General features: G+C 66.1%; 1 protein-coding gene across 1 annotated transcript; it reads left to right on the forward strand.

Annotated features, from left to right (window-relative positions):
- The first annotated feature begins 1,036 nt into the window (after positions 1–1,036).
- CYGB (cytoglobin) lies at positions 1,037–10,125 on the forward strand. Its single transcript, XM_036341847.1, has 4 exons — positions 1,037–1,289; positions 6,070–6,301; positions 6,560–6,723; positions 8,870–10,125. Exons 1-4 carry the CDS (start codon positions 1,147–1,149, stop codon positions 8,907–8,909), a joined length of 579 nt encoding a protein of 192 aa, XP_036197740.1. The 5' UTR covers positions 1,037–1,146; the 3' UTR covers positions 8,910–10,125.
- Positions 10,126–11,568: the final 1,443 nt, after the last annotated feature.

Below are 11,568 nucleotides of genomic sequence, written 5' to 3' on the forward strand. Positions count from 1 at the left end.
GGTGGGACCCCTGGGGCGCTCAGAGGCGCAGTCCAGTCTCCCTGGGCAGAACGTGTCTCCTCCACCCCAGGACCCTCCCTACCAGGGGCCTTGGTGGCTGAAATGTCTCCAGCAGCTGGGCCTCCCCACGACTCCCTGACCTCCCAGGTCCGCTGTGCCCAGCCCTGCTGCCTCTCTTGGCACTTGGCTCACCAGGGCCGGGACGCCGGGCGGTGCCTGGCTGTCGCCTGCCTGTGTCATATAGGCCACCCAGGACTTCTCTCCGACAACATGGTGTTTACATGGGGGCGGGTGCCAGACTGAGGGCCTCTGGCGCTCAAGTTTGACAGTGGTCCCCCATCCCCAAAGTGGGGGATTCCGGTCAGGCACTGGGGCAGGGAGACCCCAGTCCTCAGCTTCCTGGGCCCGGGTCAGGGGCGCTGGGAGCGGCCAGCAGCAGCGGGAGCTCAGGCCGGACCAGGGCGCCGCTGGAGGAGCCGCGTCCACCCTTGGGCGGCCGGCCACGCCGCCAATGCCTGGCGGTGTGTGACTTTGAGTCCGTTCCGCGCAGCGAGAAGGGTGCACACACTCACGCGTCCCGACTCCGACCGCAGCGTGAGCGCAGACGCCGAGCCCTCAGACCCGCACCCGCCCCGCGCCCTCCCGGGCGGCCCACCGGCCTTCGCCGCGTGACCGCCTCCCCCCCCCCCCCCCCGCCCCCGCCCCGGGACCACCCAGCGCCGCCGCCACACCCACGTCCGCCCCGCCTGGCGGCCAAACTCCGCGCACCCTCCCCGCCCCTGCCCAGCCCTCACCTTGCGGGGATCGGCTCAGGGACACGGGGTGGGGGGTTTGGAGCGGATTTGTTTTTGCAACGTTTTCCCATCAGACCACATCCCCGCCCCCGCTCGCGGTCCCCCGCCCCCCGCCCCCCGCACATATACCCAGGGCGCAGACACACACACACACACACACACGCGCGCGCGCGCGCACACACACACGCACGCACACACGCGCGCGGCGCGCACAGGCAGACACGCTCCCTCCCTCCCTCCGGCGCGCTCTCCCTCGCCGCCCGCCGCGCACGCAGCCGCCCCGGCTCCCCGCGCCCGCGCCCGCGCCCCCCGCCGCCCGCCGAGCGAAGCGGGGCTGGGCTCGGTGCTGCTCATGGAGAAAGTGCCGGGCGAGATGGAGATCGAGCGCCGGGAGCGCAGCGAGGAGCTCTCCGAGGCGGAGAGGAAGGCGGTGCAGGCGACGTGGGCCCGGCTCTATGCCAACTGCGAGGACGTGGGGGTGGCCATCCTGGTGAGGTAGGTGTCGCCCCGGCCCAGCCGGCCCGGGGGAGGGCGGGCGGCAGAGGCTTCGGGCAGGGCGGGCTCGGCCGGGTCCCGAGCTCCCCAGATGCGATTGGGGCCAGGCCGGCGGCGAGCGAGCAGCGCGGGGCGCCTCGGGTGGGCAAAGCTCTCATTGAGCCTCCCTGGCTCTGGGCGCGGGGCTCCCCAGGAACTAGGACCCCTTGAAGGGGGGCACCTCTGACCCCCGGCTCCTGGCCTCCTCACCAGCCACCCAGCTGAGCTGCTACGGACACATTTCACTCACCCTTCAAAGGGGTGCTTCAGTGGGGCTCCCCATTTTAGAGAAGGGAAAACTGAGGCTCAGCCCGTGAAGGGACAAGGAGGAGCAGAGCCCTCTCTCCAGCTCATCCCCTTGAAAAGAATGTGAAGCCTCTTGGAAGGACAGAGCAAAGGGCAAGAGAATAGAGGCCGGAAGGAACGGAGGCCCCTGCCCGCAGGCCTCCCTGCCTCCCTGCCTCCCTGCTTCCCTGCCCTGGGAGCGCTGCAGGGAGGCTGCAGGGAGTCCCAGGTGAGGCGCAGGGGAGCCAGAAGTCCCCCTCCACACTGTCCCTGGAGTTCCTGTGGAGGGAAGGGGAGCAGCCACAGGAGACAGGCCGCACCCTGAACCCACCACCTGGGTGGGAGAGGCCACGTGTCTTGAGCTCAGGGGTCATTAGGGCACCAGGTTGGCGGAGGGACCCTCGCCCCCCCTCCCCACCTTCCACCGCACACACAGGGATACTGTTCTTCACCCACATACATGCCGGTGCTTGCAGCATTCCTGTAGATAAAGTGTCCCCAAGCCCCACACGCTGCTGACTGACCAGCTGCAGATCGGTGCTCACTTCCCACAAGCGCGGGGCCCTGGGGGTGCCGGCAGAGAGGAGCTGCCCCTGTCCCCCCAGCCCCTGTCCCTGGCAGAGGGGAGCTGTGCCATCTGGGACGGAGCAGGGCCGTCTTACCCCTGAAGATGGGAACCTCGCTGGGGAAAGATGCTGAAGTGCACGCTGGTCCGTCCGTCCGTCCGTCCGTCTCCCAGTCCTGGCCAGGACCCGGCTCCTCTCTCCCCACCTCGCTCGCCCCCTCTGCCTCCCCCAAGCCTGGGGCCTCCCCAGCTCTGTGCTGATGCGCCCTGACTCCAGTGAGGACACATTTGGGAGGAAGAGGAACAAGAAGAGCTCTCGAGGAGGTGGAGGAGGGTTCCTGAGGAGGGCAGCTGTTTCGGCAGCTCCCGGGGGTGGTGGGAACTGGGGTGGTGGGGAAGCTAAGAGGGGGTTTCAGATCCCAAAGCCTCAGGCATTCGGAGGTGCAGATCCACACGTGGGAGCACCCACACAGGCACATGGTGGGCAGAGGTGGGCAGAGGAGGGCAGAGGAGTCCCAGCCGCGCCAGAACCAGCTGCCTCCCTGGAGGGCTGCTCTCAGCCCTGTGCAAGTGCCCCCCCCCCCCCCCCCCGCGCGCCTCAGGATGCTAGGGTGCACCAGGGGTCACCAGGAGGAAATGAGACAGTCCCCAGGGCCTGTCCAAGATCTGGCTCCTGGGTCTCACCCAGCCCCTCCAGGAATGGGGGCGCACAGAGGAAAGAGCTGAACCCTGAGGGCTGAGCTGCCTGAAGCCTCTGAGCTCTGGGAAAGGTTCCTTCCCCTCTCCGCACCCCTTGGCACCCCTGGTGCACTGGTCCTGACCCTTACAGGGGCCTGGGGCTGGGCTGGGGCCGGTGTTGACCAGGGCGCTCAGCACTGAGACAGGCCCACACTTGGTCTGAGAAGGCCGGGATAGCGGCGAGCTCTGACCTGCCCGCAACCCCAGGGCACACTCACGTGACCCCACCTCTAGGCTGAGCAGGGTCCAGCCGGCCCAGCCTGGAGAACAGGCCCAGCCCTTCCCTGCCAGTCCCAGCCCCAGCCCCAGCCCCAGCCCCAGCCTCACCAGCCTTCCTTCCCTTTCCCCTCCTGCTCTCTCCCCAGGACCTGGCCCTGTGGGGGTGCTATAGGGGGATAGGGCAAGGCTGGGATAAGCTTCTCAAGTGTCCCAAAGCAGCCCCTCTGACCCTGTGCCCCTCAGGTTTGTCACAACTCCTCCTACCCCACCCCCAAGGACAGGTCCCAGTGAGCCTGAGACACTGGCCCTGGGACCATCACTCTCCCCCTCTCCCTCCCCACTGAGCTGAGGCAGAGGCACCCTTGACCCCCACCACAGTGCTTGTGGCAGTGGAGGAGCTGCTGGGGGTCTGAGCTGCCCCCAAACACCCCTCCCTGCAGGGGCGATGCAGAGGGAACACCCAGGCTCTGGGTTGTAACTGGGCTCCCCCCCACCCCCCCGCACTCAGGCAGGCTCTTCGGGGAGCCCAGATGCCTCTGGAGCAGAGAAGCTCCCCAAGGCTGGCTGCTGGGGCTTGTCCGGGCAGCTCAGGCTGGATGGGTGGGTGGGGGCAGGCTCAGGAGTAAACACTAGGGGCCAGGAGCAAAGCCAGGACGGAGGAGCAGAGCGTGTGGCCCTAGACTCCCCTTGCACAGAAGAGGGGCTCCTGGGCGGTCATCCCTCAGGGCCGTCATCTGGTGCAGGAGACTGACCTGGGTCCCGGGCCCCCGCCCCCCTCCCCCCCACTGCAAAGGGGGAAAGTGTCAGAGCAGGGACAGCCAGGCCCCTCCTGGCCGACCGCCAGCCTCACGGGGCCACCTTGGGCATCAGCGCTCAGGAGGGTGTTGCAGGTGAATGACAGCGCATAGTAGGTGCTCAGTGAATGCTCCGGATAGCTCCTCACCGTAAGACGGTGTAATAGCTGCTCAGTCGTGGGAATTAACTGAGAGAACGGGCGGAGAGGCTGTGCACATGTACGCCCCAAGCAACCAGAAACCACTCTTTTGGCTGCAGTGTAGACCCCCCGAGTCTGCAGCCCCCGCTGAGGGCCGGGATTTTACATTTGTGCTTCCTTTCGAGGCTCTGTTTTCAGACTCATCACCTCCATTGTCCTCCCCAGCACGTCTAGGAAGTGGCAAGTGATGGGCGATGGGCGGGAGGGACTCCTCTCACCTTTGCAGACAGGAGGTAGTGAATCCTTTGCCCAAGGTCACGCTTGGCCTCGGAGAGGGGCTCCCCCAGTCTCCACAGAGGCCGTGTGCTGTCACCCCCACCATTGGCAGCCTCCCCGGCTAGGACGGCTAGGACCAGCGGCCCCTTCTGCATCTTTCTAGCTCTTGGGTCTGAGACCTCCTCTGGCCTAAGGGCTGTTTTGGCAAATGATCAGCTCCCGGCTCACAGAGGGGGACGCTCCCAAATAGGAAACAACCTGAGAGAGCGTCGGTTAAGTTTACGTTCCGACTGGGTCTGTGCAGGCACCTCCCATGGCGTCCAGCCCCACTGCCAGCGGCAGGCGGCAGGGCCCGGGCCGGGTGATGTGCCCAAGGGTGCATGAGCCCCAGCTCTGCCTCGGGCTGTGGGACCCAGGAAAAGGCGGCAGGGAACCCACTCATGGCCGTGAGGGGAAGCAGCAGGCGCTGGGCCAGCCCGGGCGCTCGGGGAGGAAAGGGCCCGGGAAGGCATGCCACTGGGTGGAGAGGAAGGCAGGCGCCCAAGGACTTCTGCCAACGGCCAGTGAGGCTGCGGGGCCGAGGGAGATGCCTCGCATGCAGGGCGTGCGGCATGAGGCTGGAGAAGGGTGTGGGCAGGTCTGTGGGCGGACATCTGGGAGAAGGCTGGAATGCAGGTTAGGGAGGTAAACAGTGGGGAGCCGCTGAAGGTGTCTGAGCCTGAGAGTGATGCGATGAAAGTGAGCGTTACACACACACACACACACACACACGCGCGCGCGCGCGCGCACACACACACACACACACACACACACACACACACACACACGGCGGGCTCCAGCACAGGCTCCTGGAGCGGCGAGATGAACAGCGCGCAGTCATTCCAGGGCCGAGCCAGGCAGGTGGAATCCGTGGCCCTGTAACTAAGTCCACCGACTGCCGGTCGCTGCAGGTGAGAGGCCGGGTGAGGAAGGAAAGCCAGCCGCTCTCCTTTGCTCACATCGTGTGCTCCAGCTTGAGCCGACCGACGGCCGGTTCCTGAGCGCCGTGTCCACTCGGTGAGGACTCCACACACAGGGTCTAGACAGGGGTGGGCAAACTTTTTGACTCGAGGGCCACAATGGGTTCTTAAACTGGACCGGAGGCCGGAACAAAAGCATGGATGGAGTGTTTGTGTGAACTGATATAAATTCAAAGTAAACATCATTACATAAAAGGGTACGGTCTTTTTTTTTTAGTTTTAGTTTTATTCATTTCAAATGGGCCGGATCCCGCCCGCGGGCCGTAGTTTGCCCATGACTAGACTCTAGTGTCTCATTTCATCTCACAGCAGCTCACAAGATAGGGACCACGATGCCATTTCACAGATGAGGAAACTAAGACTCAAAAAGGTCAAATAACTGGCCCGAGGTCACACTGGCCCGTGATTCCAGAAGGAAAGCTCTTATCTCTCAGCCGTGCTGGGGGCCTGGAGGGAGTGCAGGGCTTGGAAAGGAGGCAGAGGCCGGGGGGTGAGGCCGAGTCTGGGGAAAGGGCCGGGATGGGGGGAGGGGGCCGCATGTAGCCAGCTCGGCCACAGGACGTCTGTGTTTGAGGGACAGCTCACAGGGAGCTGAAAACAATGATTGGCGTGGGCCCTGCCTCTCCCAGCCCGCACCCCCATGTCCTGGCCACCCCAGGGTGGGGCCCGGGGCAGTCCCTGCCTCATCGCCACCCTCCCCCCCAGGTTCTTCGTGAACTTCCCGTCGGCCAAGCAGTACTTCAGCCAGTTCCAGCACATGGAGGAGCCGCTGGAGATGGAGCGCAGCCCGCAGCTGCGGAAGCACGCCTGCCGGGTCATGGGGGCCCTCAACTCCGTGGTGGAGAACCTGCACGACCCCGAGAAGGTGTCCTCTGTGCTCGCCCTGGTGGGCAAGGCCCACGCCCTCAAGCACAAGGTGGAGCCCGTGTACTTCAAGGTGTGTCACCACCCACCCCGCCTGCTCCTGGGCCGCCAGGGCCCACTGGCCACCTGCAGGCTCCGGGGCTCACCGGACAGTGGAGTGACCACTGGACCACCCAGTCCTCCCCTGGCTGGGTTGTGACAGGGAGGGGCAGCAGGATGGAGGGGCTGGTGTGTGATGAGCAACCTCCTCGCTGGAGAGTGGGTGCTGGGGGCCTGAGAGGGGCCTCAGGGAGCCCAGGTGTTGACGCCCCCTTCCTCCCTCTGCCCTCAGATTCTCTCTGGGGTCATTCTGGAGGTGATCGCCGAGGAATTTGCCAATGACTTTCCGCCCGAGACGCAGAGAGCCTGGGCCAAGCTGCGTGGCCTCATCTACAGCCATGTGACCGCGGCCTACAAGGACGTGGGCTGGGTACAGCAGGTCCCCAACGCCACCACGTGAGGAGGGGTGAGGGTGGGCCGGGAGCTCCCTGGTCTCGGTCCCCCCCGGGGCCCAGGGCTGACCTGGGCAGGAGCCCTGCCAGGAGGCAGGTCTGGGAACAGACGCAGTAGGAAAGGCCGGCAAGCCTAGGCCCCTGCGCCGCCTGCGCGAGCTGTGAGCCCGTCAGATCCCCCGCCCAGACCCAGAGCCAGAGCGGGGCCTCCTCAGAGCCCGGGCCCTGGGCCCCTGGGCGGGGAGGGCGGAGGCTGGCGGGAAGGCTGGCTCCGGGGCCAGAGGCCGCAGGCGCTTCCGGCGTCCCTCCCGGCGGGCACCGGTCACATGGGCTGTTTTCACCTGAGGCCGGGCTCCGCTCTCCCGCTCGGCCTTGGCCTCGGCCAGGTGGGGGGCGGGGGGGGGACAGTCACGAGGACGGCGCACACGCCAGCGGCGGCCCAGCCGGAGGCCGCGGGCGTCCCTCACGCGCACCACGGCGTGTTTACTTCTGGGCTGACCCCGAGCCCCGTTCCCAGTGCCGGGGTGAGGGCCGGAGGTGGCTCCGGGAGGGTGGCCGCTGACTCGGCGCACGAGGGGAGGGCTGGCCCCCCGACGTGGCGGCTGGGAACACTCCGGCCTCCCGGGCCCCCAGGGGCGGCCGGCTCCCAGCGCCATGAGAGGCGGGGCAGGAGCAGAGGCGGGAATGGGGAGCGGGGTCAGCCAGCAGCTCAGGACACGCGTGTGGAGAAACAGTCCCGGCAGTTTCCCATGGAACAGGCGGCCGCCCCTCCCGGGCTCCAAGCTGGCCGGGGCCTCGGGCCGCCTGGTGGGCTGTGGGCGCAGCTCCGAGGGAAGGTCCCCAGGGCAGCCTTGGGAGGCCAGGCCTCCTGACTGTCCATCCATCGTCCCCCCAGCACACTGGCCCAGCCTCTCCTCTCCCTCCCCCGCCCCCATCACCACCCCCAGGGGAGCACGTCCTCCGCTCTCAGGAACTGCTGGCTACAGCCCTGCGGCCGCTCCAGATGTGCACAGCTGGCCCTGGCCTGCCCAGACCCCGGTGGATGGGAGGCAGAGGTTTACCTGCCTGGAGGCGCTGGCAGGGCCAGGGGACCTGCTGGGAGCCAGAGGGGCAGGAGGGCCAGTGGTGAAGGGGGCTTGCCCGCCCACCCTCTCCCCAGGCAGCCTCTGCTGCCAACGAAGAGCTTGTTTACAGCCAGGGGACACGACTTCCTGCTTCTAGAGAAAAGGCCTTTTTACAGGGGCCTGAGGGACCGAGCTGGCCAGCGCCAGCCCAGCCGGGTGAATCAGAAACATGTGGACACGCTTCCCGACACCAAGCCCTACCCCGCCCCCTTCTTGCCCCAGCTGGACCCCGGGGACTTACATCTCACCCAACCCCAAGAATTAGGAAACCGAGGGAATCTCCTCATCTGCCCCCTTCGTCTCCGTGGAGACAGCTTCTGGGGAGGGTGGCCAGGCCCTGCTCCCACCTAGGCCGGGCACCTCACAGTTGGGTTACCGCTCTCCCCAGCCGGGCAGTCATGGGGATGGTCCCCTCCACCCCCTGCCTCTGCCGAGGCCCACCTCCCCAGCCCCCCAGCGGTGTTCCGAGCTGGGAGCTGGGGGCTGGGGGCTGGGAGGGAGTGGCAGGCAGTCATGGAAGGCCTCCATCCAGTTCCTCTTATCAGGGACGGGGTGGGCCAGACGCCACTGTTTACTGAGCTGTCTCTGCTTAAGGGTGTGGGTGCGTGTTTGTGGGTGCGGAGGCGGGGGGCGTGGTGCCGAGTGCACAGGGCCATGTGTACAGAGGCTGCCTTTGGGTGGTCCGCGGGGGACCCCGCCGGCCAGGCGCACACACGTCTCCATCCACAGCAGAGAGTCACGTGTGCGTGGCTCTTGGCAGCTGGTGAGACACGTGCCCACAGTTGATGCCCCTCGATCCCCACGGAGCGAGGCGAGGCAGACATTCCCCCTGTAGAGCAAAAGACCTGGGGTGCAGGCGGTTCCACGGACTTGCCTGGGCCCAGGTCCCCTCGGTAGAAGGAGAACTGGGCCTTGGGCCCCCGGGCTGCTTTCCCCTGTGCCTCGCGGGGTCTCAGCATCCTGCCTCACGCCCCCGATTCCCAGTCTGTGCCCCTTGTGACCTGTTGCTCCATCTCTCGTCCACAGCCCGCCGGCCACGCTGCCTTCTCCCTCCTCGGGGCCGTAGGGCCCCTGCTGCCCTCCCCCCTCCCTGGCAGCGCCTTGAGCAGAAGGCCGAGTTCTGAAGACCCTCCTTGACCCTCCGTTGCTGGGTGCCAAGGAAGCCGGAGGAACCCCTGACTCATCTTCCTGGAGAGAGGCCTCTGCCTGGGCCGCGGCGCCCTGAAGCCGCCGGGAGGTGGCACTGGATGCTGACCCAGTGGCGGCCGGTGGCCTGTGGGGTGGGGGGCCCTTCCTCCTTGAAGAGCCAGGCCCCCTCTTCTTAGCTTTTCTACTCACCGTCCGAGACCTAGCTGAGCAGCTGGCAGGAATCGGGGTCTGCGAGTCGCTGCAGGCTTCGCCAGCCCCGTTTCTATCTGCCCGGCCAGCATGCAGGTCTCGCGTCACCTCTAGAATATCACGCACACATATCTACCATATATACGATATATTCTATATGCAGCCTATATAAAGATATATATACATTCCCATCTAGACTGTGTCCCTGCGGGGCCCAGCCGCCCACGGGAGGCCTAGGCTCCGCTCCCCTGTGCGTGGGGCAGGGAGGGGCCCCGCACATGCTTCTGGGCCGAGGACGGAGTGTCCTGGCGGAGATGGGGGTCCCGCATCAGCACAGAGAGGATCGGGGCCTGTGGGCGGAGTTGGGGTGACCCAAGGGCTTGCGTGGGCAGGACTGGGGTGACGCAGCCCATTCTCGGACCAGCTCCCACATTCCTGCAAGGAGGGTTTGGCTCTCCCCACCTTGACCCCACACAAAAGGATGTGTGTGGCTCCCTGCCCTGCTCCCTAACAGTCAAGGGCAGGCCGGGGGGGGGGGGCGGGGGGGGGCCCGCAGTTCAAGGACAGGACGCCTGTGCTGGGGGAGGGGCGGAGGTAGAGCCCCATCTGCCTTTGTCACGAAGACAGCCCAGCCCCGGCGGGAGGAGGGGCGATGGGACAGGACCAGCTGCCTCCATCTCCTCCCGGAGCTCCAGAGCTCCGAGGCCGGGACCTTCCGCCCACCCCTTCCTCCATCTGGGTCAGAGCCGCGGGGACACCCCCGAGTGTGCCCCTTGGTCACGTGTGTCGTCCTCAGGATGTTCTGCTGCTGTGACTGTTGTGCCGTGTCCCCTCCTGTCCCATCTCGCCCAGCCATCCGTGTGACTGCCTGTCCTCCTTTTGTAGTTTCTGATGTTTGTAACCAGACCCAGCCGTGTCATTAAACAGACTCCTCTTCCTGTGTCTGCTCCTCGCTCTTCCTGCCATCTGCCTCGCCCGGCTTCTTAGGTTCAGGGCTCGGCCTCCCCCCTCCCACCCCCCTTTCTCCTCGCAACCCAGCCCAGGTGTCTGCCTTGGCTGGTCGTGGACCCTCTGAGTTGGGGTCCACCGGGCTGGAGACTGGAAGCTGGGCTTTGGGGGGGCGGGAGGGGGGGTGGCCAGGAAGGGTGTCTGTGCTTGTTTAATTAAGGTGGGAGGGGTGGGGCTTTCATCTTTTGTCCTGGCAACCTCCCTGGCGAGAATGGGATAAGGGAGGGAGGGAGTCAAGGCAGGGATGTTCAGACGGAAGGCAACAGCCGTCTCAGGGTCCTGGCGAGGCCTGTGTCTTCCAGAAGGGGGCTCGGCCAATGCCTGGCCTGCCGCTCAGGGTACATGCGGGGGGGTCCGCCGTGGGTGCTGGGGAAAGGACACGTGCTCTTAGTGTCAAATCCCAGCCCCTTCCCCGAGCTCTCCGCTCCCAGGCCCCCTTCCCAAGCCGTCTGTCCTGCATCCCACAGCCTGGGCCAGGCCCATCCAGCCCCCACACAGGATGGAGGCAATAGCAGGATCAACTCCCGGGGGAGGGACCCGAGGTCACCGCCCTGGGGGGCTGCAGGCGAGGCAGGAAGCAGCCGCTGCCCCTGGGGAGGGCCGCTGGCTGCCTGGGAAGATGCAGCCGCACACAGACACACAGGAGAGCCCTGTCTCCCGGAGCAGCTCGGACTCCCGGCACGCAGGCCCCGCCCTCGGCTCCTGGCCTGGCACGGCGAGGCCTGCGATGGAAATCCAGAGAATAAACAAATACCACTCTTAGAAAGCAAAAGCAGTGCTCGGGCCAAGCGTGAGCCGTGCGATCTGGGACGCGAGTGCAGAGGGGACAGGACCGCGTGGGCAAAGCCTTGCCAGGGAGGACCGTGCGCCGGGCTCGGAGGCAGACTGCCCCCCGGTGCTGTGTGACTTCGGGCTCATCACTCCTGCTTGCTGAGCCAGCCACAGTCACCTCTGATCGAGTGGCCCCAGCCTCAGGGGATAGAGCATCAGCCCATGGACTGAGGGTCCCGGGTTTGACTCCGGTCAAGGGCACGTCGTACCTCAGTTGTAGGCAGGCTCCATCCCCGGCCCTGGTGGGGACTCGTGCAGGAGACAACCAATCGATGTGTCTGCCTCTCTCACATCAATGTTTCTCTCTCCGTCTCTCCCCCTCCCTTCCGCTCCCTCTAAAAATCAATGGAAAATTTTAAAAAAGGAAGTGGGAGTGAACGTGAGGCCTGCCTTGCAGGGCAGGTGCCAGGAGGAGGAGGAGGAGGAGGAGGAGGAGGAGGAGGAGGAGGGTGGATGCCCCAGTGCGGGGGCCGGGGTGCTTGGGAGAGTGAAGGTCTGGCCATCGGAAGCGGCGAATGGAAAGAGGAGAAGGTTGGACTGGGGCAGGT

Source organism: Myotis myotis, unplaced genomic scaffold (assembly GCF_014108235.1).
Source record: "Myotis myotis isolate mMyoMyo1 unplaced genomic scaffold, mMyoMyo1.p scaffold_m19_p_17, whole genome shotgun sequence".
NCBI lineage: Eukaryota > Metazoa > Chordata > Mammalia > Chiroptera > Vespertilionidae > Myotis > Myotis myotis.

Coding starts and splice junctions, on each gene's coding strand:
- CYGB (XM_036341847.1), top strand. CDS start 1,147: ATGGAGAAAGTGCCGGGCGAGATGGAGATCGAGCGCCGGGAGCGCAGC. Junction 1,290..6,069: donor GGGGTGGCCATCCTGGTGAG/GTAGGTGTCGCC, acceptor CCTCCCCCCCAG/GTTCTTCGTGAACTTCCCGT. Junction 6,724..8,869: donor CAGGTCCCCAACGCCACCAC/GTGAGGAGGGGT, acceptor TCTCGTCCACAG/CCCGCCGGCCACGCTGCCTT.